Consider the following 26,145-nt stretch of genomic DNA (forward strand, 5'->3'; position numbering starts at 1 on the left):
GTCCAATTATTAAACATTGTTTATTGGACCGCATAAGCAAAAAAAATTTCAAGAAACATATGCACCGTAGAATCGAATCGCTGCAGCTATTCATTTATTTCGTTAAATATTCATGCAAAAATTTTACGTCTGACTTTTCTCTCTCTCCCTCTCTGTTTCTCTATCTCTTTGGAAGGTTCATCGAGGCGAATTAAAACCGACCAGACGCAAGCTGGCACCGTGCTACGGCGAACCTCAAACTAACCGAAAGCATCGACACGAGTTGCTCCGATACTGGCTAATCTACTTACACTCTCGACCCTAAGAGGATTCGCCGGAAAGAGGAAAGCAGTTCGCGGAACGTCGATGCCAAGGTAATTGTAGTGCTGCGAGCGAACCGAATGTATCGTATACTAATCGCAATCGAGACTTTATAATTGAGCAAATAGCGCGGCAATGAGCTCCCGCGAGCGCGGGCTAGTTTCAGGAAACGGCGTTCAACGAGCAAGAGTTACCGCGTACACGTGATGCAGCTCGTTCAACTCTTTCGCGGTAATTTTTTCCCTAGGAAACTATCTGCTCTATAAAATAAATGCTTGGAACGAATGTTATTCCATTTTAAAAAGAAATATATAAACGCTTTTTGTTCGTTTTTATTAAAAAGGTTGAGATCTTTTAATTATAAGTATTTATTATTAGAGAGAATAATAGATATTATAATAATGAATATTCAGATAGGAAATGAAATATTACGAATATTTTTATCAAAGCTTAAATATCAATTTTTCCTGTGTATTCTACTGTAATTTGTTTCGTTTAATTGGCGATATAATTGCTCTGTGCCAACCGGGCGTTGTTTTTACGAATTTTTATAAAACGTAATAATTTCGTCTTTTATGCTGGTACTCAGCAATTTAATTTAATTGCTATACGTATTTTAAATAACATACTGTACTATAATTAATTTCCTTTAATTTATGCTTTAATAATTGCTCTAAAGGTCCTTTCAAATACCGCTGTGACCCGGTCACCGGCGTCCAAGCACGAACAGATCCAGGGCGGATAATACAGCGTGTCTTGGAACGACTTCTTCAGCGTGTGCAGACATAAATTGTCGTTTACTTGGAAATTACCCGGCTCAATTCCGCGCTCATTCCCTATGTTAATATATTCTTCTATTAATTTCGCACATAATTCGCGGTATCTGTGATACCGCCGCGGAATACGAGCGAAATTATTCATAGGTTAGAAGAATTAACTGCAGTCGCGTATTACTATGTAGATGTAATATACAGTCCGCACACAAGATTGGGGTAACGTGATGTGAATTTTTAAGCGTTAGTATGTATGATAATACATACCGGTGCGTGTACGGCCGCGGATGCAAATTACGAATAACGCTCCACCTTAACGCCTTTATTTGATTATACGTCATTTTAACTGTTCATTATTATTTTTGACGGCGCGTTCGTTCGGTGTCTCTGCCAAACTGCCACACTTTGTTAGATAGCACCATTTTGCGGATGATAAATATCTTCCTGGCTTTGATAGAATAATGATATTCGTTAAATAATTGGTTAATGGTTTTATGTAGATTGTTTTTAAATTTGAATTTTATTTGGTATGAGGTTGATTTGATATTGTTAATAGAATTTCGGTATTTTTTAGTGCAATTTTTATACCGTTTAACATCAGTTTGATATTGTTAATGGCACAGGTTTTATATCGCTAATATCACGGCTTTTATATTATTAATATCATAATTTTGATATCACTAATATCACAATTTTAATGTCATTAATATCACAATTTTAATGTCATTAATATCACAATTCTAATATCTTTTAATACAATTTTAATTTCAGTTATCTGAATTGTATAATATTAATAATTAGCAGAATGTTAACATCATTCAGAACCAATTTAACATCACTTAGAGCAGTCTCCACATGGCTTAATACCATGTTGACATCATTCAGCACAAGTTTGATATCATTCAGCGCAATTTCAATATCCCGCAGTAGAGTTATGATACCAGATAATCAAAGACACCGTTTCCGCTTTGCGTGTGGAAGTTTTCAAGGCGTGTGTGGGTGTAGCCTGCACATGTTCGCCGACGGTGAAGCGATGGTGGTAGGGCTCGGAGATGAAAGGATTCGTGAGGAGGTTTATTGAGTGGTGGGGGCTATCTTCTAATTATGCTCGCCGAGGACGTAGACAATGAAGGCATTATACTTAGGGGTGTGAGAGAATACACGGCGGAACCCAAGGGGCCAGTCAACCTTTTCCAACCCGATTTTAACGTTGCTTAAGTTTATTATATGTCTGCTCCAACATTCGGAATCCAAATTACATCGTTAACATTTATTTTAATCTATTAATTTATCTTCCCACGCCCTATTAATAACGATTATTTATCTGTAGACGCTATTATTACATTACCGTCGTGAAAATTAAAATATAGATACTAAAAAAGACAGTAAAAATATTAGAATTTTTTAAATAGTGTCGCTGATCGGTGATTCACTACGAGATTCAAGATAAACGAACCGATTCAAGATAAAAGAGCGATTTTTTAGCCGATTTTCGATAGCAGAGATTGCAAACCTTTTAACTACGGACACTGCCGACTCGTTGTATAGACAGCGAAGCAATCACGGCCGTTTTCAGGGTTGACCGGATCTGAAAGAGGGCCAGAGCAATCCTCGAACGCCACTTTACAGTTTCTCGTGATCGGAAACGGGGTAATAGGTATTACGCGACAGTAGAACTTCAGATATTTTGATGAAACAGTGTCGCTAATGGATTACCGATGTTCTATTATTGGACTGGACTTCTGATATTGTTTGATAATTATGTCGATATTTATTGTTGGACATTTTTGTGCTCATTGTGCTATTAATATTCGATATAATTAATGACTTCTAGAAATTAAAGACAGTTGATTATATTATAGTGTTAGAAATTTTTATGCCTATGATGCCTTAATATTAAAGACAATTAATAATACCTATTAACCCTTTACACTCTAAACTTATTTCCATTCTATTTTAAGAATATTTTCTGCCCCTCAGTATTTTTATTTTACATGATTTATAATATTATTTATGGAAATAAAATTGAGCTTATTAGCTCCTACATCGAGTTCTAAATATAAACGACTCCGACGCAATCACTTTGAGAAATACTATAGCAATTTTTAGTGGCGCCACAGAGTCGCCGCTCGAGTGCAAAGGGTTAATCACAGCACGCTGGGACACGTCAGTCTGAAACAAGCCTAACCTTCGCCCTCGGTTAAAAATCACCGCGACAGGGTCCTGGAAGTTCATTGGCACACACTATATAGAATTCTACTACGAACTGCACGTGCGCCGGTGTCCTAGCTCCGAGGTCGACGGTGAATCGCCGTGTCATAAACCAGCAGATTGGACACAATAGTCGACGCGTCCGCTAAGTATGTCCCCGCCAGCTGAGCCTGCGGGCTACTACTCTCAGTGCATTCTCGCTCCTCGTAACAATACAATAGGCGGTAACCGTGCGTTTTTACAGGTAATCGAGCGCCTCGATTCCTTATTTATTAATCGCGTCCTCCTTTCAATGACGTATTTATCACGGAGCCTCCAACCGGTTTTATTGTTACGGCTAACTGTGAATGACGTCTACTTTGGAGTAGACCTTCTCTAATTTCCTCATCATCCCTCGTTAGCCGGCGCGAAGGAATTCGAAAACAATCGACGGGGTTTATAGCGGCCCGTAAAATCAGTCACCGATCCGCACTAGATATATTTTATGCTGCGCGTGAAAAACGTTGGTAGTCTGCGATAGCTCGCCTTTAGCCTTGCTATTAACCCTTTGCGATATAATGAGCCAGACTCCATACGACGATTTTATATGTAATTTAGTGGATATTGTTCGCTTTGGAGGAATCGGGAGACGAAGGGACTTTGTTTGCGATTTTTTTAAACACTTTAATGTTTTAAGCGATACTGTAAAAATTATATACTATATATTATTTATATTATATATACTATTTATTATATTATTTATGTTATAAAATATCAAAGCAACCCTGTAATCAGTGCGGTCAAATTGCCACCCTTTACAAAAATCTACGTTCCTATACTACCACTTGTTTTTATTTTCTTCCACACTATATTTTGACCATATCTCTGTTTTCTATCTTTTATGTATCACTCTCTCTTCATGATTTTAATTTACCGCTAAATATTTCAACCGATCCCCATATCGGCCATTCCCGGGCGAAACTCGATGGGGTGCCGCGAAATCCCCCGCTTCGCGAGATTCGCGCACGAATTATTAAACGTTCATTTGCATGCCCATAATGACGACACGCCGCCCGGTATAGAAAAAGAAGGCACCGCGGGGTGGTGGATTCTGCTCTCGGGCGGAGGGTACGTATTCATAAGTGCACTTTTGCTAACTCTATCTGCAGATAGCGATGTAGTTACGGGGACGAGTCGCGAGAAGTTTCGGTGTGAAACTTCGCGACCGGCTTGCACCATGCCGGCAATACAGAGGAGCGGAGGAAACTGAACAGAGAGAGAAAGAGAGAAGAAGAAGAAGAAGAGAGGGGGGAGAGAGAGAGGCCGGAGAAGCTGCGACAAATTGAATGTCGCATTTTCCATCGACGACGTTGGCCCCGAAACTTCCCGCAAGAAGAAGGTGCGATTTACGATTGGCGCACGTGCGTCAACCCTGCAGCTGCCCGAAACTTTATGCCGAAGGATCTCTCCGTTCGCGACGGCGAAACTCATACGAACCGATATACGAGTATAGCCCCAGCGATATTGGATATCTACCCTTGTTTTCCGCCCTCTCTATAATCTCGCGAATCTCTTTTCTTTCGGTAAACAGCCGCGCTGGAACCGCCCCCGCCCCCCTGTCTGTCCGCGTAACAACTGTCCGCTAATGTCACGGTTGTTTAAACTGACAATCCCTGGAAATATTGTTCGTGGGCACGGAAACACCTGCTTATATTTTTACTTATATTTTATGTAACTGGATATTGCAATTTTATTGCTATTGAAACTATGTTAGAAATAATTCTGTATATTTGGAATTATGTATAATATTGAAAGAGCAGTGCAGCTATCCCATTATTATATTGCTATGTAATTACGTAAATATATAATATTGTAGTAATATAATTGTGTAAATAGTGTAAATATTCTAATAATGTAGCTACTTAATTTTATTGCAATAGAATAATGATAATATACCAGTAGATTTGTAATTTCATAGCAATTTAACTACGTTGATATATGACCAGCAATATAACTATGGAGGTATATGACTACATAACAATGTAACTTGCAGCTTTCCTTGATGGTTTAAAAATGACACGCGATTCTCTAACAGGAGAACTGCGACGACATTCATCGATGTTGATGGAAGCTTGACGGGAAGTAGTGCTCATGAAAATATTCGACAGGTATTGTTTTTTGCCCGCCGATATTCACGTCGAGGGGGTGCGAACAACCCTCGAAGCTGCGCGCGGGTGGCATGTATGATCGAATATTTGAGGAACTGCTCTGGGGCTAGAAGATTTAGCGATATTGTGTACAGTTTTACCGAGCAACTTTGATTTCTGTTCTAATCAAAATATATCCGATATAAAAGACAGATATTTGTTGTAAAATACAGATATTTGCTATAAAAGACGACCGATCGATTTGTTAATTATACGTTGTTACATAGGCGGAAAAATCGTAAAATTTGTGTTTTAATATTATAAAAAATTAAATTGTGTAATTATAATGAAGATTCAACAGTGACAGTAATTTATAAAATGTAATTTATAAAATTTCGTTTTTTAGTAATTTTAACAGCGCGTATACAAATTAAAATAAATTGCTTCAGTGTCGTTTTCAAGATGTTTCAAGTCGCATTTTGAAAAGTGTTTCCCGTCGCGGATCACCGAGCTCCTTTCACCTCCTCGATCCGAACGGTTTCCAATAAAAAAACTATACGTCGAATATTTTTGCAAGGACCACCATCCCCTGCCAAAGTTTCATAAAAGTCAGCGGATATTACACTTCGGTACGTCCTCTTGTAAGTTGGTTTATACGTGCTCCCGAGTTTATGGTCGCCTATAAAGATTTTGTTTAAAAGGGTTTTTTAGTAACTATAAAGGACTTCATAGTTTTTTTTTTTCTAGAAAAGATTGGCAGTTCCTAAAGATCATTCAGCGACCCTTTCCTCGTTAAACCGGGAACTACGATGCCTCGTTGACGCTAAGTATTATATCGCCTACGATGACTAACTTTGCTTTGAAAATAAATAAGTACTTAAAAAAATAATTAACATATTAATACGTTATTATAATTATAGAACAATGTCCATGTGCATCTTAATGCAAAGGAAAAATGTTCTGCTTTGGTTAGTAGCAGAAAACAATAGGAAGTACCTCCAGTGCTGCACTGTTCGAGTTCAAACGAGAGGATTCCGACGCTTCGAAGCGGAAGAAGATTCGAAGCCCGTCATTTCGACGATGATCCCGACGGGAATGTTTGCGCAAACATCGGCCGTCATCGCGGCATCCGATTGAACATTTCGCGCGAAGAAGGGGTGGGAATCACACGGCGTTCGTTCCAAGGTGCACCGCGCGATGCGTGCGAAGCGTGGCGGACAATGATGGCCGTGATGAAAGAATAAAGGAAAGCCAGAGATAGAGAGAGAGAGAGAGAGATAGAGAGAGAGAGAGAGAAATATTATAGGCGTAGCTACGCGCCGGTTTCCCCATCTCCGCGGCGAATCCGATCTTTATCTCGAGCCTTTTTTCAACGCTCGACGGCAGCTTCTTCCTTATCACTTCGTCCTCGACGCTCGTTTCTGGGAGCAACAAAGGGAGAACGCCACGGTTCCTGACTTGCGGCTTCCCGAAATTGAGATGTGAGAGCTGACGCACGACCATCATAAATCTTTCCCTGGCTTCTACCGCGGCATATCTATCCCCTTCCTCGCGCATCCCTTTCTTTCTCTGTCTCTCTCTATATTTCTCCCTCTTTCTCTACTTTCCTCTCTCTCTCTCCCGATTTCTATAGGCTATGTCTTTTTTATTCTCTATTTCCTTCTAATCCTTGGCTTCTTTGTCTTCAAATTTCCATGTCTCCCCCCCTCTTTCTCTCTCTAGTTCATTCCCCGTTTCTACCTCAATCTCAATTTCTGTCTCTTTGACTTTCTTCCTCTACTTTTGTCTCTCTCTATTATACACCTCTCTACCCCAATTACTCGCTCAATTTTTATCTCTGTCTCTCAACACAATCTAATAATGATAGTAACAATTTTACTTATTTATTTGTACCAAGGAATAATAATAATAATATGATAGCAGTCACGCAAAGACGAACGATACAGAAAAATCGAAACTGAAATATCAAAAATTAAGAAAACAAGATAGAAATAATATCTCTTTTTAATCTATCGAACTATCTCTTTTAAGTCTATTAAACTAGTCGATAAACATTTGAATTTTAAAAACGCTACAGAAAGTTGTGCGAGAACTTTTTCCACCCCTTGTATATCCCTCGCCCTTTCGCTCTTTCTCTTGCTGTCTTTATTTCTTCCTCAACTCCTCTCCGTCCCTCTCGCTATCCCTTTTTTTCTCAGCCTCCATCTCTTTTTCTTCCTTCCCCCCCATAACGTCCTGCCAAGCCGGTATCTCCGACGGTATTCGGCGGTACACGTCGCGAGTTCCGCAGACACCGACTTTTCGCGAGCCGCTGCTTGACAAACGATTCCCGACCCCTGGCCCCCACGACCCCGGTCGGGTGCTGTGGCACCCACTTCGAGCCTCGGATAAAAAGGAGGCACGCTAGAAATGGATACATCGATAGGGGGAACACCTCCGGCCAGGAAGGAAGCCGATGCTTCATTCTCGAGCATTCTTCAGAATTCTGTCCGGTTGAATGCAGATGGTCCGTCGGCATTGTTGCGCGGCCGTCATTCATCGCGAAATCCGCGTTGTTAATTAGCCTAAGTACTAGGATCCGATTACTAAATAGATTGTTAAAAAATAATTATTGGATCGGTAAAATTGAGGCGGTGGAAAAGTAAAAATTATGCCAGTCGAGAGAAGTTAATTTCTGGGTAACGAAGGGCGAATTAAATGTTGTCTAAAATACAATAACGTGGAGAATTGTTACAACTTTTTGTAAATAATTATCAGATCGGTAGAATTAACGCGTTGAAAGCAAAAAGAATTTCTGGATAACAAAGGGTGAATTAAATATTCTATAAAACGCAATAATATGTTAAATCGTTAATAATATTTAACGCTATTTTTATCCATATTTATTATCACATAATTTACCGAATAAATTGATTGACGTATGCGAGAAAAATCGAGGAACGTTTATACATCGGCAGAGAGGTATCGAAAGGTTTGTATAAATTTCCACCGAGTAATCGCAGTGTCTTTCGGCTGTTCCGAATAATTAATGAATCGAAAATTGAAAAATTCCGCCGGGATTTACATGGAGTCCGTGGAGGGGGAGGAGGAGGAGGAGGACGCGAAAATAAAAGCGATTAGCATAGAAGAACGAAGAGGAGATCGATACCTTTCCGTCCGTTTTAAAATTCCCAGCAGAAGTTGAAAGGTATATGACGAAAGGAGAACCAATATTTAAATCGCCTGTGTCTATATTCATATTAAAATGGAACCGCTCTTCGCTAATTTTCATAAATCAATGGGGAAGGAATTGCTCGCGCGCCGCGTCTCAAACATTCGCCAAGCAGATATTCATAATTTATTACCGACTTGCAAATCGCGGATTGCACATTTTTAAAGGACTTCGATGTCTGGCCTGGCCAAGTGAGAAATCGTTGTTTCCATACCGATTTTTCATTTAATCGACGAGCCGGTAAAAAGAGACCAACGATTTTTCATGTAAAATTTAAAAATTACAACATCTGTCTTTCCTCGTCTAATAATATTAATAAGTAGTGTGCTATTAATATAGAAATATTCTAAAATAGTTAGAAATTGAAAGAGGTATTGGTAATATTTTTTTAATTACTTGACTGCATGTGTAACAATTTAATTGTTGAACTATGAGAATGCTGTTAACTATATGATATTAATATGATACTGTCATAGACTATATAATGTATGATATATAATATATGCTATATAACACATCTAATATACTATAAAATATACTATAATATAATCTGTGCAATATACCGTCTAATATAGTAAATGCTATATGCTATAGTCTATCAGCGGACAATTAATCTACAAAGATAAGCCCGCAAGCAATCGGCTGGGTTTTAATCCGCTACAGAAATTAGGTTTAAACATCCGTTGAACAGAGACGAAACGCACTCGTATATACAGTCTGCAAGATCCGGATTAGCGTAATGATTCTTCTCGGATAGAGAGACAGCGAGAGAGAGAGATAATCTGATTTCAACTATCCACGCGACTTTTCCAGCCGTTCGACGAGCGAACCGCCTCCGGTTTACCGGACTTAACCGACGTTTATAGGAACGAATCGAGCCAATCCCCCCCCCGATTCCTATGGCACACTTCTCCGAATTTCATTTTACTAACCAAATATTTAGCGCGATTCTCCGCGGGGGTGGAACGCGCGTCGTACAAATAAAATCCGCCGCGGGAGCGGAATCAACGAGCAATTCCGTCTGAAACGCAGCTCGCTATTTGTTCATTCGACGGAGCAATCTTTTGTACGGAATGTACGTATGTATATTACCGCTCAAGTTGGCAAATGTTTTTAATGGATTCGCAAATGGATGATAAATAGTAAATACTTTCAAAGACCGCCACCTTGGGGGATGGGGTTGAAACTGTGCTCGTTTCGATTATGTGATTCTTATTGGACAGCTGGAGTTCTATAGAACACGATTGGACTTCTTTATAATGTAATGTAATATAACAATCGTTACTGACAAATAAAAATTAAAATAACAGCTGAGTTTAAAACTTAAACGAAATTTAATTCGCGCGAGCCGTATGGACGTTGAAACAAGAATATGTGTTTTAATAAATGTAATATAATAATCGTTATTGACTAATAAAAATTAAAATAATGACAGAGATTAAGATACAAGCTTGTTAAGCAGTTAAATAATTTTCTGAAAATTATCGATGTAAAGGGGAATAAAGATAATTTAATTTTAATTATAACGTTCTAGGGAAAATAGATCACTTTTTGATATTTCGTCCAGCTAGAAAATTATAGAAAATTACAGTACAATATTTTTTAATTTTAATCATTGATAAGATAGCATAAAACCGTGACGAAGGTAGAAGCGAAACAACGAGGGTGGTCAAGTAGTTTTGCTTAGCACGCCGAAGGAGCAATCAACGAAACCGAATCGGCCCGTATCCGGTGATTGCGTACCAATAAAGATTGCGTACGCGTGCGGTAACTGGGGTGGAAAAGTTCGCTCGAGCACTTCGGCTCGCTGATTTCCAAAGGATTATTAACCACCGGCGTGTTTCTGTTCGGGCGTCACAACAGCCGCCGCCCAAGCCCGGCAAAAGACGGTCGAACGGTGTTTAATCAACGCGCGCGCGGGGGCCCAGCATTGTGCGACTTTATCCAAGTGCTGTATAATTTCGTCATCGTCCACCACCCCGGCGCCGCCGTCGGGGGGGCATTGTGTTAGGATCATTAGAACGCGTTGTTTGAAAACACGCCCGGTTCATTTCGACGACGTTAATGCTAGGCGACGCGCGGAGCCGGACTCGGGAAACCGGCGCCCGATTATAACTCCGCGCGATTCAGCCCGGTTGTGTAATTCCATTGTCAACGAACGGCGGAGTTACATCTATCGGCCGGCGAACTCTCGCCGAGAGAACGATAGTCTCGCGGCAACTTCTCCACGGATCGAACTCGATCCCCGTCTCGTTTCTCGCCGTGGAGTTACCGTCGATTCCAGCGGCAAATTCTTCCGCCGCTTTTCCCTAATCTCCACCGGGTAATTAAACATTGGTCGGGTTATTGTAATTATTAGATTCCGGCGTAACTGTGTGTCGCTTCGAATGGAACAGATTTTATTCGTTTTCAGCGATTGGCTATAGCTATTGGACACGGAACAGGTTTCGTCTGCTTTTTAATCGAACCTTTTCTGTTCTCAATACTGGGCTTATTCGTTTAGGATTTTGATTGCTTTCAATCGACCTGCTGATTCGGACGATAATTGTGGGAAAATAATTTTCAGAAGGCAGTGTTAGGGAGATAATGTTAAAAAAGCTTACTTTAAAAAATTAAATTTTGGAAAGCTAATTTTAAAAAATTAATTTTAGAAAGCTAGTTTTAATAAGACAATTGCTAGGGGGTGATTTTAAGAAGCCGCTTGCAATTGTTGCAGAAAATGTTTATTTCGCAGAAGATTCAGCCGTCTGTTCGCGAGACACTGGAGATTTATAGAAGCCCAAAAATAGGATACATGTATCTTTCGTTATCGGCGGGGACTCAAATTTAAGGGGTTGGAACTACCCTCTGAAAACTGGCACCCTCGAGCTATCTCGGAAACTATTCGAGATAAAAATATATATTTTACGGCAGAATTATAGTTTCCCGAATACAATAATCGTACGAAGATAGCTGTCTCTCTGTATGAATAAAGAGGGCGAGCTACCCCTATTCGAAATCCCATGGCGTGAGATATTTATTCCTAGGTGATAGCCTTTCTTGAATTCGATAGTAAATTCATTTTCAATTTTTCTATTTTTCAGTTCTTCGATTTTTCTATCTTTCAGTTCTTCCATTTTTTTTATTATTCAGTTCTTCCATTTTTTTATTATTCAGTTCTTCCATTTTTCTATTGTTCAGTTCTGCGATCTTTCTATTTTTTAATTTATAATTTCACGTTTGTTCAATTACACAATTTCTCAATTTTTTGATCGATTAATTTCCCTATTTTCTAATATCGCAACAGAATTTCAACCCTTTGCACTCGAAGCCATTCTAATCCTAAATCTAAAATAATTCTTCTAGCTTACAGTATTTTAATTCTTTTTTTTTTAAATTATCTCGAGACCTGGCAGAATACTTTCAGTATTGCCTCGGAGTGCAAATGGTTAAATAAATCTTACGCGATCTGGCGAATCTAGCTCGCTGATAAATAATCCAGGAAACTTCTTCCCTCAACTTTCCCACCGAAGGAATATTTCAGTGATTCCGTGTTACCGACAGCAACGTTTGACGGATAGGACGGACATCATCCGTAAACTTTCCCGACGGATACAGCTACAGTTATTATTCGACGCGTCTATAAATGGAATCTAATTGAAAAGAATCCCGATGCTCGCTCGCGTTGGCCTGCCGCTCGTCTCACGAAGACACCGCGTTCTCGTTATACCCAAGAACTAAATATTCCTTCGGCGAGAAAGGTAATAAACCCACCGGCGCCTGAAATAGCGTGAACTTTCCGGTTGACCTGATAGGTCTATTTTTACAAAATCCAATAATACCAATTTATAGGCTGTTAGAAGGTGACGCTGTCTCGTTACATTAGGCGTACAAATTCATTCGGCGCTTTTCTCTTTCTTTTTTTTTTTTACGCCGAGCTTTCGAGTCGCGAAATCTGCTGTTCGAACACCTGCGCGGTTGTCCCGGCACGACGTGGTCGTCGTACGTGGTGTCTCCGGTTCGTGGAAAAAATTCTTTGAAAATCGATCACGGCGTAGGCAACAGCGGAGTCGCGAAAGTAATTCCGATAGTTGGACGCAAATGTTGCGGTTCGTTCGCGATCGTAGATCGTTCACGATTCGTTACATCTAGATGGTTGGTATACTCTATCGATACAGACACTTGGCAAATTAGAAGACAATTGCGTAAGTTATTAATAAATATATAATATACATATTTATAATTATCACCATATTTATCTTAAATTAATCGATATTTAAATCGTGAATTAGATTAAATCTATATTTGCTGCAATGCCCAGATTTCCAATCATTTACTAAACCAAATCTATTCGACGATGTCGCTTACTATTAATATTAATCCTATTTATTACCAGCATTGATACTATATTATTCATATACGTCACTATTCATCGCATACTATCCAATTTATTAAATATATCTCAGCCATATTTATCGATCTCCGTCGCCATATTTACCGATCTCAAAAAGCAGCGCTTTTGCATCAATCTAAAACGCACAGCTGACATAACCTAACAAGACATTTATTTAACATCAGCGATCGAGACAATTGGAAGGCGTTCGCTATCGCAAACGTCGACGCGAAAGTGCTAGATTCACAAAAGCGTTCTTATACGCGCGTTACACGCGGGGGGTGGAAGCGTAAATCTTGCGCAAGCCCGGCAAAAATTCGAGACACTGCTCGATTGTCCTGCGAGAGACATTAACGCGGCGATACTTACGGCTCCGAGTAGTGCTCGCGCCCGGCGATCGTTGGTAATACGCGAGAGGAATGCGACTCGCCTGCATACCGATAAAGACGGGTAACTCTCCTCCTGCTCGACATCAAAGAGGAACGTCGACGAATGAAAAAAAGAAAAGGTTCCGCGCGATGATGCGTCGGACGATGACGATGACGGTCTGTCGCTACACGTGTGCCACGAGTGGACTAGGACGTTCGTAAACGTTACGCTAAGTGCTTTTGTAAGCGTTTCGGGCTCGACAAAGGGACGCGCGAGGGTGCAAGTACGGCTCTCTTAATGAAAAAATCTGTTTGTTCGAGTGTCTGCGCCTATCTGGCGGGAGGCTCCCATGGAACACGGCGTGGAGAGCAGTTGGGTACCTAACGTGGTTATTCGGGGATTTCTATGGTAAATAAAAATTGCAATTTCGTTTCCAGTTTGAATTAGACATAAATTAATTTCTGTTGTGTTAATACCGATTATACTGTATTATTTGTGCTGTGTAAATTTCTTTATATATTATAGAATTAATTATACATATAATTCTTTATATATTACATAGTAATTATTTGATATATACTTTACAGTATATATGCTATTACTTTATAGCAGGTATTATAATATTATAATATAATAGATTTTGATTAGATTGCTAGCTTTAAATCTATTATATTATAATATTATAATATAATAGATTATGATTAGATTGCCAGCTTTAAATCTATTAATACTGATTACACTATATCATTTACATTATAATAATAAAGTGACATTATACTATTCTACTATCCACATAAAAGGCATAAAGACGTCACTACTAGGCAATCTGAATGTTCCACGAGTGATCTACCGATCCTCCGTTGCGAGCTAATCAAGCTTTTTATCCGATCCCGGGACATCAAAGGTGTCGCGTGTCACGAGTTGCTGCAACGTGGATCGGACTGCATTCATTTCGTACGTAACGAACGGCGAACCGGGGACTGTTTGAGCGATGAAATAGAGTGGAAAAAAGTGGATTTGCCGGCGTCGGAACGGGGCAAGTCATTCTCTGCGGCACGACGCGAGCGCGCGGACGCGCGGTCACACGTCCCCGGAAAGAACAAAGGACGTTATTTATTCCTTGACCCGGGCTGCGCGTCGCGCGCTGCTTATTTTACGCGCCGCTCTCGGATTATACGTCGAACCGTATAACTAGCAAAATTTTCGAAGCTGATACAAGCATCCGAACGCGCGGTGGAACGGCTTCTGAAAAATGCGACGACGACAACCCTTTGTTTTCGCGGGGATGCGCGTCGATCGAGAGACGTTGAGGAACGTCTCCGGCGTTTTCGAACGCGTTCTCTATCGTCTCGCTGGCTAGGATTTTGTTGCCGCGCGTGCAAAGACGCGTAATCTCTGTTGGCAAAGATTTTATTGCCGCGGTCTGAGATTTATGCTCTGTAAGCAGAGATTTCATTTGCCTGGGCGAAGATCTCGTTTCTGCGAGCAGACGTTTCGTTTGCTAAACAAAGATTTCGTTTGCGTGTATAAAAATTACATTCACTGTGCAAAAGATTTCATTTTTGATCGCACGTATTAAAAAGCAAAGAGAAAGAGATTTGTGAAATAAAATAAGACGACGTGGTTTTAGCTCTCTAACCAAAGATTGCATTTCTGTAATGAACAGAGACTCTTAATTTATATGCAACTGTAAGCAAATACGCGTTCAATAATATATGTTACAATAATGAATGTTCAATATTATTCAATTACGTTTAAAATATTATTTCACGATGTTAATGTGTTACATAGTAATATCGCGTTACGTTTAAAATATTATTGTACGACATTTAAATATTCGTGACCATGCAGGTTCAAAACCTTCTTATACAGAATTTAATACAAATTTATGCAAACGCGTTTCCTTTTCATAATATTTGTAATGCGATTATGATCGCTTTGAAATTTAATAAAAATCGCTGCAAATGTTCGTACAACATAAAATGATGATTTTCCACGAGCTGTCTGCTTGTACATTCATTTTAACGCTTTCTCTGCGCTTTCTTCGACAATAAAAGTTATTGTAATCCGTTATGGACGCCGCTGAAATTCACAGCGAAATATCTCGACATATTCCCGCCCAGGATTATGCGTCTCCTAATCTGTTGCGCCGCGGAAAATTATTCTTGCGGAAATTCAACAGCGTTACGTTGTTTTACGGTACTAGAAACTCTTCCGCGGAACTGTTTAGATTATAAACACGTGAAACGCTATGCCGCGGATAAGCCAAACTACCGGCCTCCTCCACTTTCATCTGCGTTAATTGAAACAGTAACGCGCGAACCCCGCGCAGCGATAATACTAATAGCACTGTTCGACTCCTTTTAATCCTGCGAACACGCAGCTTCCTCGACTTCGATATCGAATTCCCTCGCCGAATAACCAACACGCAAATTTCATCGTTACGGCGGAAGCGCGTATTGTTACAGACGTGAAATGCGGTAGGAAACGAAACATTGTTTTATAATAGATACGCAAAATACGATATAATTGAATAATGATATTGTATGGTGATTGAGTAAAAAGGTATTGTGATGGAATCGAAAAGTTGGAATAAAATAAAGATACGATATGAAACGAAAATCTATTCTAATAAAAATAAAATATATTATAATAAAATCAAATAACTTGAATATTATTATAATTGGTTAGAATACAATATATCTTGATTCTATTAGAATATATATATTAATTCTGTTATAAACTACACTATTTTCCTTTATAATATACGAATGGACGTCTACATTATCCAAAATGGAAGACGTCTATCTACCCAGATGCTGTTTTTCAACGAGCAAAGATGAGTTACCTAAAAAATAAATAAAACAAGAATAATAAAATAAATTTCACGAATATAAAATAAATATCGAATGGATAAAATATATTACCATCGATGTTCCGAGAATAACGAAATTGGGCGGATTACTTTTGAGACAGTCCGCAGCGGAAATTCCGCATCGAGATCTCTCACGGTCGGCCGACCATTCCCGATATATCGCTAAATTCTGCTGCCGCGTGACGGCTCGCCGATTAGCGACCGGTGGAGAGAGAGCCGTGAGCGGCCAGTTTTATTCCGAATGCAGGGAACGCGCCGGCCGATCGCAGATAATGCTCATTAACCGATTGTCGAACGTGAGACGCATCGTCGCGTCGCGGGTGCCGCCCCGATCCGATATTCTCATCAAACCCGGGGAAGAACGAGCGCCGGCGAGCGAGCACGGAGGAGCCAGAGCTGCCGGCGCGTCGTCGTCGTCCGTTACACGTTTACTTAACACGTTCGACGGCCTCCCATGAAATATTAGTCTGCCTCGATTTCACCGGACGGCGAAATTCGCGATACGGATACCATAACTCGGAACGGTACAAAGCTTTGTTCGACGCCGGCCGTCGCGGCGCCGCTGTGAAACGGATATTCCCGTGTCCGAGGAACGCATTTCCGGTTACACGAAACAGATTTTCGACGATGCTCGCCGCGCCGCAATCTCGCTGTTAAAATGAGAATTTTGCGACCGGAGAATTGCTGATTTAATTATCGCTTGGACCGCTAGCTTGCGGACGCGAATTCTTGTAGAAAGATATTTCACGGAAAAATAGAATTAATTAATTTCGAGCGATATTTTTGAAGACAGTTTTTCAAATAGCAATTTGTTCAAATGACTGGATCAATATTTAATTATTTTATACGATTAATTCGAGCAAGACAGAATTATGCGACTGTAATTTATTTTAAGGAATCGCTGTTCTTTTTGCGCGATTAAATCAATTTTAAATAACATACAATATATATTAAATACATTATATTTCAGCGGATTTTATTCCTTAATGTACCTAAATTTCTAAAATAATCGAATACTATGTTCATTATAACGTAATATCTATTTTTAGAGCGAGGTTCAAAGTAAACATTAGCGAGGTTAACTACAATTTAACCGAACCTAATTTTGTAAGGAACTCGTAGCAGATGCAAGAAGGTTAAAAGAGTAATTACCATGATAAATCTTGACTTTCTCATTCCGATTTCATTGCCCCGTCGTTTTACGATTCCTTTAACAACTGCGCTCATCGGAGCTACTTTATCATCCATAGTTTATGAACGCGCTACAAGGGATGCTCACTCAATGCTACCTCTAAAGCTGCATTAATTCGGCGGATTAAATGTTAATCAAGAATAAGATTTGCGAAGTAATCTGTACGTGAAACTTCTTGACTTTTCGGTCGTCTTTTTACGATCGTCGATTTAATGGCTGCGTTAATGTCTGTCTATTTAATTCAATTAAATCGCTAGATTTTGAGATTATTTAAATATTGCAATCGTAAAGCGAATCTGCTGCGTTTAACCAGTCTCATAGGCAGCTTACTATTCAATTGATAATTTATACAATATTTGTTCAATATACTTAAACAAATTATTATCTCATTTAGCTAAATATTATTTCAAACGCTCGCGCGTCAATTCCTTTGCGCGGGAATATAAATTAATCTACTTGGTTCGTTTCATTGTTACAATTGTTCAGACTCCGTTCTTCGTTCGATGAATTTGTTATATAATTTTATACAAATTTTCCTGTCTCGCGACCATTATCCTGCGGTCGGTACACCATTTTCGACGAGCGCGCGACCATAGTATCAAAGACGCCGTCGATAATATTTCGCGGCGCGAGAAAAAATATTTCGCGCGGAGAAAAAATATATCGGCGGAAACTGGTTTTCGAAATCGAGCTCCCTTTTTTTTCCCCACCTCTCCGATAAACCTGAATCGGGAGGGGCTAACAACGTTTGATATCGAGGGATTAAAAGCTCTAGCCGGGCCGGAAGTTTTTTAATTTCGAATCCGGCCAACTTTTCGAAAACAAATTTAAAAAGTTTGATTGACAGACGGGAAGACGTGATTGAATACGATGCTCAATATCTCCGTGATTGAAAACCGCGCCTCTAAATATGTGTTTTCAATCTATCACTTAATATTAGCATCGCGAAAATGCGAATACGAAACTAGTCCCGTTCTGTTATCAAATTCTCGATTTTCGTCCAATTAAGTAGTTATTTTTCGAACGGAATTAATTATTTGAACGCTGATCCATACGAGTCACTCGAATAATTCGATTATTCACTTTGTTCATCCATAGTCATGGTACCGGATATTTCTTTCACTGTGAGCGACGTTTTGTATTATATTCATATATTTTGCATTATTTTATACTATAACTGATACAAATATAAATAAATATATATATTTGATATTATTTTATACTGTGAGCAATATGTATATATTTTGTATTTCTTTCTATTATGAGCGATATATATTTGCTATTACTTTGCATTATGATAAATATATATATAATAAATATATTCTCTATATATTCTATTATATAAAAATTTCTGTCTACCTACGCACCACGTCAGTGATTTTCTAACAATCTCACGTTAAAGACAGTACCCCACCGTCCATTGCCGTCGTTTAAACGAACTTCCGCCTGATTTTAAAAATATTCTATTTCGATCACATCGACCGCGGGTCAAATGAAAAATTCATTCCTCTATCGCGACGGTCTTTCAACCGTTCCAGTCGTTATCCAGTAGAAATTGATTGCCGTCGGACTGTTCCCAACGAAATTAAAACCTGCTCGTCACAATCTATCGGAAGTGAGAAAATCGTGCGTCCGAATCCGGCGCGGCTAGACGGGCAAAGAATCGCGGCTAGGATCGCCTCCCGTCCGGCTCGGATCGGCGGACCCGCATCGCCACGGCGAGGGTTGAAAGCATAAATTTCCATAAACACCCACAGTTTATCAGCGGCAGTAAAAACGTCGAACGGATGACAGCGTTTAAAACGGGACGATTGTGTGTTCGGTGCGTAGGGTGAGAGATCAGAGAAGGAGAGACCAAGAGAGAGAGAGAGAGAGAGAGAGAGAGAGAGAGAAAAGAGGAAGAGCAGGAGGGAGAAAAAGAGACAGAGAGGGAGACGGGGGAGACAGAGTGGACGTGCAACGACACGCGGTTCTTCCTCTTCCTCGCGGCACATCCATCCGGCAAGTTTGAATTGTCGGGTGGCCCGCGAGTTCATCCAGAACGTCCCTCTCCTTATACGGCGCAAAAGGCGATCTCGAAAAAAGAAGAACTCCGTGCTCCTCTCTCGAGCATTCCCTAAGATCGAAATTCTCGAGATCGCCCGGCCCTTTGTCCGGGAGCCGAAGCTTCTCCACCCCGAGACAAAGATCCGCCTTTCTTCTTCACCCTGCACACACGCTTTACGGGGCCTCGCTGGATGCAGTTTCTCCCCGGCGGCGCATGCATGCGACGGGGAAGAGGACACGTACGGGCAGAGGCGAGATAGGGACCCGGGGATCAAGTTCAACGCGTACTCGCGGAACACGGGAGTCAATTTCAATGGGCCCGGGTAGTGCCTCGTTTCGACGGATTCGAATGCCGCCTAGCCAAGAAACGAAATTTCGGTGACCCTGTTTTGCGAACCGATTCGATTTACGCGCGACGCTTTCGAGCATCCGGTAAGTACCTGCCGGATACCGTTGCCGTGGCTCGAGAGCAGGCAACGCGCGACCGAGTATCGAATCTCTGGTATTTGGTGATTGATAGACTGGCGGCGGAATCACCTCTATTGAAATTAATCCTTCCTTGGTCGTAACACTATTTCAGGGAAATATTCTGTTCGCCTGAAATATAAGACGTGAATGAGTGAGATTAATAATTAGATTTTTGGTACGAATTGTTGACTACTACTAAAACAAATACTGAGTTCGTATGATTTTTTAAAATCATGAGGTTGTAATATTTATGCTCGAAATTAATTTGTTTGCTAATTTTACTAATTCGAAACAAAAATAAATTTAAAATACTCAGTTGTATTAACGGGGTAGTTTTAGTATGTTTTTATGGTCGTTTCAGTATTTCAGGCTTTGTCATTACGCGAAAATTGATCAAAAAGTCAGTGTTACACCTGAGAGCCGTATAAAATTGAATTTCCCTCGTTAATAATGTGAATGATCATTGGCACAGGTATTCTCCAAATTAATTTACTCCGAAATCAGGGCTTTTTTGAAGCTTAGTAATTAATAGACTGAAAATTCTCGCACGAGAGAACGAAAAATGAATTTCTAGCCCTGGTGATTATAATAATTATGTTCGCGGGTACTGTGAAAATATTAATATTCCCCACACGTTATCAAGAAATCGCAAATAATTATGAACAACGGTAGTCGGCTAGAAAATGTGGCTAAAATAGAAATTACCGGTCGAGTATCGCTAATGACAAAAATACTATTCGAATAGTTGAAACTATTCGATAGAATTTGAAGTTTGAGTTGGACTAATTGAATAGATCGGACATTAAAACTTTCGCAGCACTGCTGCCGACCACCCACGGCCGACCACTAAATTACTCTTGGAAATAAAACTGATCATTTGATAATTCTCGGCGAGGACAAAGTTCGAATGGGAACCGTTCCGGATAATTGCAAGCTTGAATCATTTGAACGTTGATATGAGAATAGGTATTGCGCGGACATTATTCGAATCGTTAACGAGAAAATTGTTGATAAGGAAAATATAATATTCCAAGTGTGTAAAATCCAATTGCGATCAGTAGAATCACACAAATATTATAGTCAGACTATATTCAAGTCACGAGTTATTAAATAATCACTGATTTAAGATTACAACCCTCTACAATCTTCCGAAAAATTACTGAAACAATCCTGGTTCAGCCAGCTCGCATTACACCGTTCTAAAAACAAGCGCTAGCCGCATGAATCAACAATGACCGACCATAGCTGCAAACAGCGACAGTAGCTCTAACCGCGCGATACAATTCCGCGTTCGAACATTACAGTGATCACAGAGTTCCTAGAACAACCCTCGCCCGGCCGCCTTGCATTACAACCCCTCGAAAGCCAAATAAAACTCAAACGAATCAACTATGGATTCCAGTCGTGCTCATCGATACCCCCGACTACCAACGCGATTCGACATCGCATCGTCATAATCTTTTCAAGATTACAGACACAACCCCCGGGCTATCCGTCTACTGAGAGAGCCCCGGCAAGTCCAATATCCCGTGAACAGCCGGTCGCGCCTCTAATACCTCCGAAATCCAAAGAAGAAGAAGAAGAAGAAGATATTCGAGAGAGAATCGCCAGGTGGTACGGTCACAAATACGGTTGCCGCACGTGTAATCGCTCAACCTAAAAACCACAAGCAAGCAAGCGAGCATGCAAGCGTGCAAGCATAAGAATCGGAAGAGGATCGGCCACTAACCTGGTGGACAATTGCATTCGGAGAGGTCCCTCCTGATCCGAAACTTGGACTGGAGCCGGCGCACCTCCAGCTGCATTTGTAACTGAACTTCATCCTTGAGCCTCTGGAAAAGTACACTCGGTATTTCCTGGTGGCCGAGACGCGCCTCCAAATTCGCGATCCTCGACTCCAGTCTGAGCTCCCTGTATACGAGCAGACCGGACACGGCTAGACTGGTGATACAGAGGGCGCACATCGCCCAATTACGAAATTTCTTGAGCATCGACGCCTCGGGCTCGCAGGAGCCTTTTTTCGGCGACGGCCAGTCGCTTGCCGTGTCGGACTCCATGTTGTAGACGACGGGCACACACGCTCGCTTCTACTCGTGCACGCAGCGCGTTAAGCGCGCGTCATAACCCAGCCGACGGTCGTCGATACGTCCTGACACGACAATCACGGGTGAGCGTGATACAGTAGTGGAGAAACCACGCAAGTCTTACAGACTGTGCGGCGTCATCGTCCTGCATCTGGAAGGCATCTCGCACGGCCAGTCGCCGTTATCGCTTACCTCTCGTTCCGCGGACCCGTCTCGATCTGTTCTCCTTTTTCTATGTCCTTTAGCCGCTCTCTTTCTCTCTTTCCCTCGCTCGCGGCACACGAGTTTTCTCTACGTTCTACCCCACAGAGAGATGGACAAACACACTCACTCCTTCCTCTTCCTTCCTTCCTTCCTTCCTTCCTTCCTTCCTTTCTTCCTTCCTGCCTGCCTTTGTGCCTCGGAGGTATTCCCTCAGGTAGCAAGTGTTAACCGCACTGACGTTGGTAAACAAGAGGTTGTCAAACGAGAACGGTGTCCGGTGAACCGCGCGCTCCTTTCAAACGATCACAGACTGACTCTGACCGTGTGTTTCCCTCTCCCAAAAATCACTGCCGCTCGGAATAATCCCGCGGGATCGCCAGCGTTTCTCCTCTCAACACCCCTCCGTCTCGTCTGCGTTGCTCCACGAACGTCTTCTTGTCCTCGGATGCTGTCGCATCGCGATCAAACGCCGGCTGGCTGGCTCCGGGACACTATCAAGTAACCGTTTTCAACTTCACACTTTCCCGAGGGATCGGCCTGATTCGAGGACACCCGGCTCGAGCTTCCCGGTTGTTTGTTTTTTTTTACGGGGACTACTCTGCTCTCTCTTTCTCTCTCTCACCCTTTTTCTCGGTTTGTCTCCTTGTTTCGTTTCACGGCGCACGCTGCGAACAGAACAGGGAAAATGAGGCGACAGCTGTGCGTGCGGAAAACTCTCTGCCCGCCGAAACGACAAAGAAAACCACGACCTTCGGCAAGCCTCGGTTTATTGGCGCCAGGCAGTTTCCCTACGGCCGTGCGGATGGGTTTCACGACGAACACCGGACGCACTGTTGTGACAACGAGGTTCGATTTACTGGGCGCACGAAAAGTCCCGAAATACCGCGAATACGAAACTCCCGGCGTGGCATTCGCAGTACGACTGGATGTGGTGGGGCGACGCTCCGCCGTGAGCCGAGGGTACGTCGGCTCGGCTATGCTCGGCCGTCGTCGGCCGTGCTCGCCGCTCCGACTCATCCACCGGCTGCCGGACGCGTGAAGGACGATCGGTCGACCTAACGTCCACTTCCATTCGCACTGATTCGCCCCTGCTTCCCTTGCCCTTCCATTTACCCCTCCATCGCGTCCTTTCATCACTCGACCGGATTTCGGTAAAGAATCTACTACCGTTTCTTCTTTACCTTTCGGTTTCTGCCTTTTTTTCCTTTCCTTCTTCCTTCCATTCCTTTCTTCCGTCCGTTCTTTCCGTTCTCTCCACCGTCGTTCGACCGAGTCCTTTTAGTTTTCATTCTTACTGTTATTCAGCCGCTAGTCACACGCTCTCCTGGGAACAATCGGAACGCCACGACCATTTTTCACGATTCAGTCCCTTTACCGGACCACCATTGCTGCCTCTGGACCACCTGTGTCACGAATAGGTGAGTTTTAATTACCGTGGCGACCGACGACCGCGAAAATATTTACACTTGTTCCAAATAGTTTACTCTGTTCCCTGAAAGAATATTAATGCTTGAATTATACGATATTAATTGGAATTTCGTCACCTAATCGAGGAGCTTCGTGTATCCTTTTCGCCGACGATCCGCCATTTTGGTCCACCGGTCACGTGACCAGAATTTCGCGCTGTCGATCTATCGATATAACGTCACGTGATCGCGGATTTAGACATGGCCGTGCCGGTGTTGTGGAAGGTAGGTAGTGCTCTTCGTTTAAACAATAAAAGTGTGTTAATTATCTTGTTGTCGAGGTTTTTAAGTAGTGAAAAGTAACGTACTGTGATTTCGACGTTTTAAGCACATGTTTGTGTCAAGTGCAACGAAGAAGGCTACCGTCAAACGTGGATGCAAGTTTGGAGGAATGGAACTCTTGCATCGTTCTTATGGGTATCTGCATGGTGCTGTAACCAAACATCAAATTGTCAAGTAGCCAGCAATGGTAACGTACAATCTTTAACAATTCCATTATATATAATATCGAAACTGTCTATGTGCTTTTTCTGTGACAACCAACAACATCGTTCGGTTATAACCTGTATTAATCTGATCAAAATATTTAGTTGACTCTTGATGGATGAGGATTTCGAAACCATTGAAAATATTTCCCTTGGAGAATGTTAATGGTACATCCAAGTGTCAGATACTATGTACAAGGAAAATACACTGAATATCGGTGTACACTGATCTCACTTGAATAGGTATTAACCTAATTATGCTACGCACTTTTTGGGATTAGACGCCTGGCGGCAACTAGATGGCGCCTTATGCAAGACTATGAATCAGTCTACACGTTTGTATGAAAAATAGGTAGGTTATGTCAGGTTATTAACAATAAATTCGGGGAACAGATTTAACGAGGCTATTAAAATATTTTGTACGTTCAAGTAAATTATAATATAACAAAATGCTAGTTTAGGAATTACAAGAAATGAAGGAAAGGAATTACAGTAAATTGGAAATTAGATAAATAGTAATTATTGCTAATATGTAAATAAGAAAACGTGTGGAACGGCGATCGTTAACAACATTTCTATGTCGCATTCGCTCGAAGAATGTTGTAACCCTCGTATCCCGGTTTTTACGAGATTGTCTATGAGAACGGGAATTTACATAAAGATCCACTTATTAAATGTCAACGCCGGTTATCTAACCACGATCATCTAGTATTTGCGGCTGGATATTCAGGCTGCAGCGAAAATCGTGGCAGAAACGGAAAAAAAAGAAAGGCTGGAGATATAATTCGACGCGAGAAAATAACGTAACAGTGTCGTAGTTTTTTCGGGTCGGATCTTGTTTGCGAAAACGTTAGGTTTGCAGCGTTTGCGAGTACACGCGCACTTGGCTAACTCCCATCTAATTGCACTTAGTATAATCTATAGGGGGCTGCAGTTTACTTGTGGAAGCAGTTGCAAAACTTGCAGCGAGGCTTTTTCAAACGTTCCCTTTCCTCGCGGTTAAAGCAACGAAATGTACTTCCATTCGTCTTGGATAATAACGTTGACGTTATTCCAACAATTATCAATACTGTAGCTACACGTATTTCCGACTGGTAGTTCGGTATTGGTTTTCGAAACCTGTTCCTTTTACGACTACGAACTTTTTAAGTACCGTCGAATTAGAATTCATTCGAATACCGGCTCCAAGAAATATCTCGGAATTTCCTCGGACTTAAAGTGCACGTTCTTGTAACAATTTAAATGAAGTTACTTATGAAATATATTATAATCATTTAATGCGATCATCGAGCAATTTTTATCCGCGAAATTGGAACGTGGCTATTAATACTTGAAGCTCGGGTTCACGTAGACACAGAATTTATTATTTAACTTCTTAATGTTTCATTTGAATTTTCACTTTATTTTTAGATCTGTAGGGAAATCTAACGTTTATAAAACACGGCGAATAAAATTGATAAATTACAGTATAAATAACGATGAATAATATTATAAATATACAAAATACGTTGCTCCAGTTTTAACTATTTGTATCGAACGCTTCAGGGAATATAACAGCTGAATATCATGGCACGGAATGAACAATCGAAATTGTCAATTCAGAGTGAAAATTGCCGAGTGAAAATTGCAGAGTGAAAATTGCAGGGGATTAAATAATACGCGTTCAAAAAAACAACGGTTCGAGTAGGAAATATCGATCGATGAATCGATTGTGCCCCTTGAAACACATCCCCCGTGTGTACACGTGACGGATACGTACAATCGACCCCTTGCTACCGCCCAATCTCTAGCACAGGAAGCGATTATAGATTACATCCTGGAACGTACGGTTCGGCGTATTCGCCGTCTGCGCGTATACTAAATCGAATGCTGTAACAACCACCTAATCGTGTAACTTACAAACCGAGGAGTCGCTTACCATTCTGATAATAATATCGAACGAAATTTGTTTTATTAATGTTAT

The 26,145-nt window shown here is 41.1% G+C and overlaps 1 protein-coding gene across 1 annotated transcript in view; it reads right to left on the minus strand.

The window, feature by feature from the left end:
* The window catches only part of LOC144469972 (uncharacterized), a 169,971-nt gene extending 146,567 nt beyond the window's left edge, over window positions 1-23,404 (minus strand). The window contains exons 1-2 of the mRNA XM_078180724.1: window positions 22,981-23,404; window positions 21,673-22,896 (exon numbers count right to left, since the gene is read on the minus strand). Of these exons, the coding sequence (XP_078036850.1) occupies window positions 21,673-22,000 (328 nt within the window). The 5' untranslated portion in view covers window positions 22,001-22,896; window positions 22,981-23,404. The remainder of the gene's footprint in view (window positions 1-21,672; window positions 22,897-22,980) is intronic.
* Window positions 23,405-26,145: the final 2,741 nt, after the last annotated feature.

The sequence above is a fragment of the Augochlora pura genome, chromosome 5 (assembly GCF_028453695.1).
Source record: "Augochlora pura isolate Apur16 chromosome 5, APUR_v2.2.1, whole genome shotgun sequence".
Lineage (NCBI taxonomy): Eukaryota > Metazoa > Arthropoda > Insecta > Hymenoptera > Halictidae > Augochlora > Augochlora pura.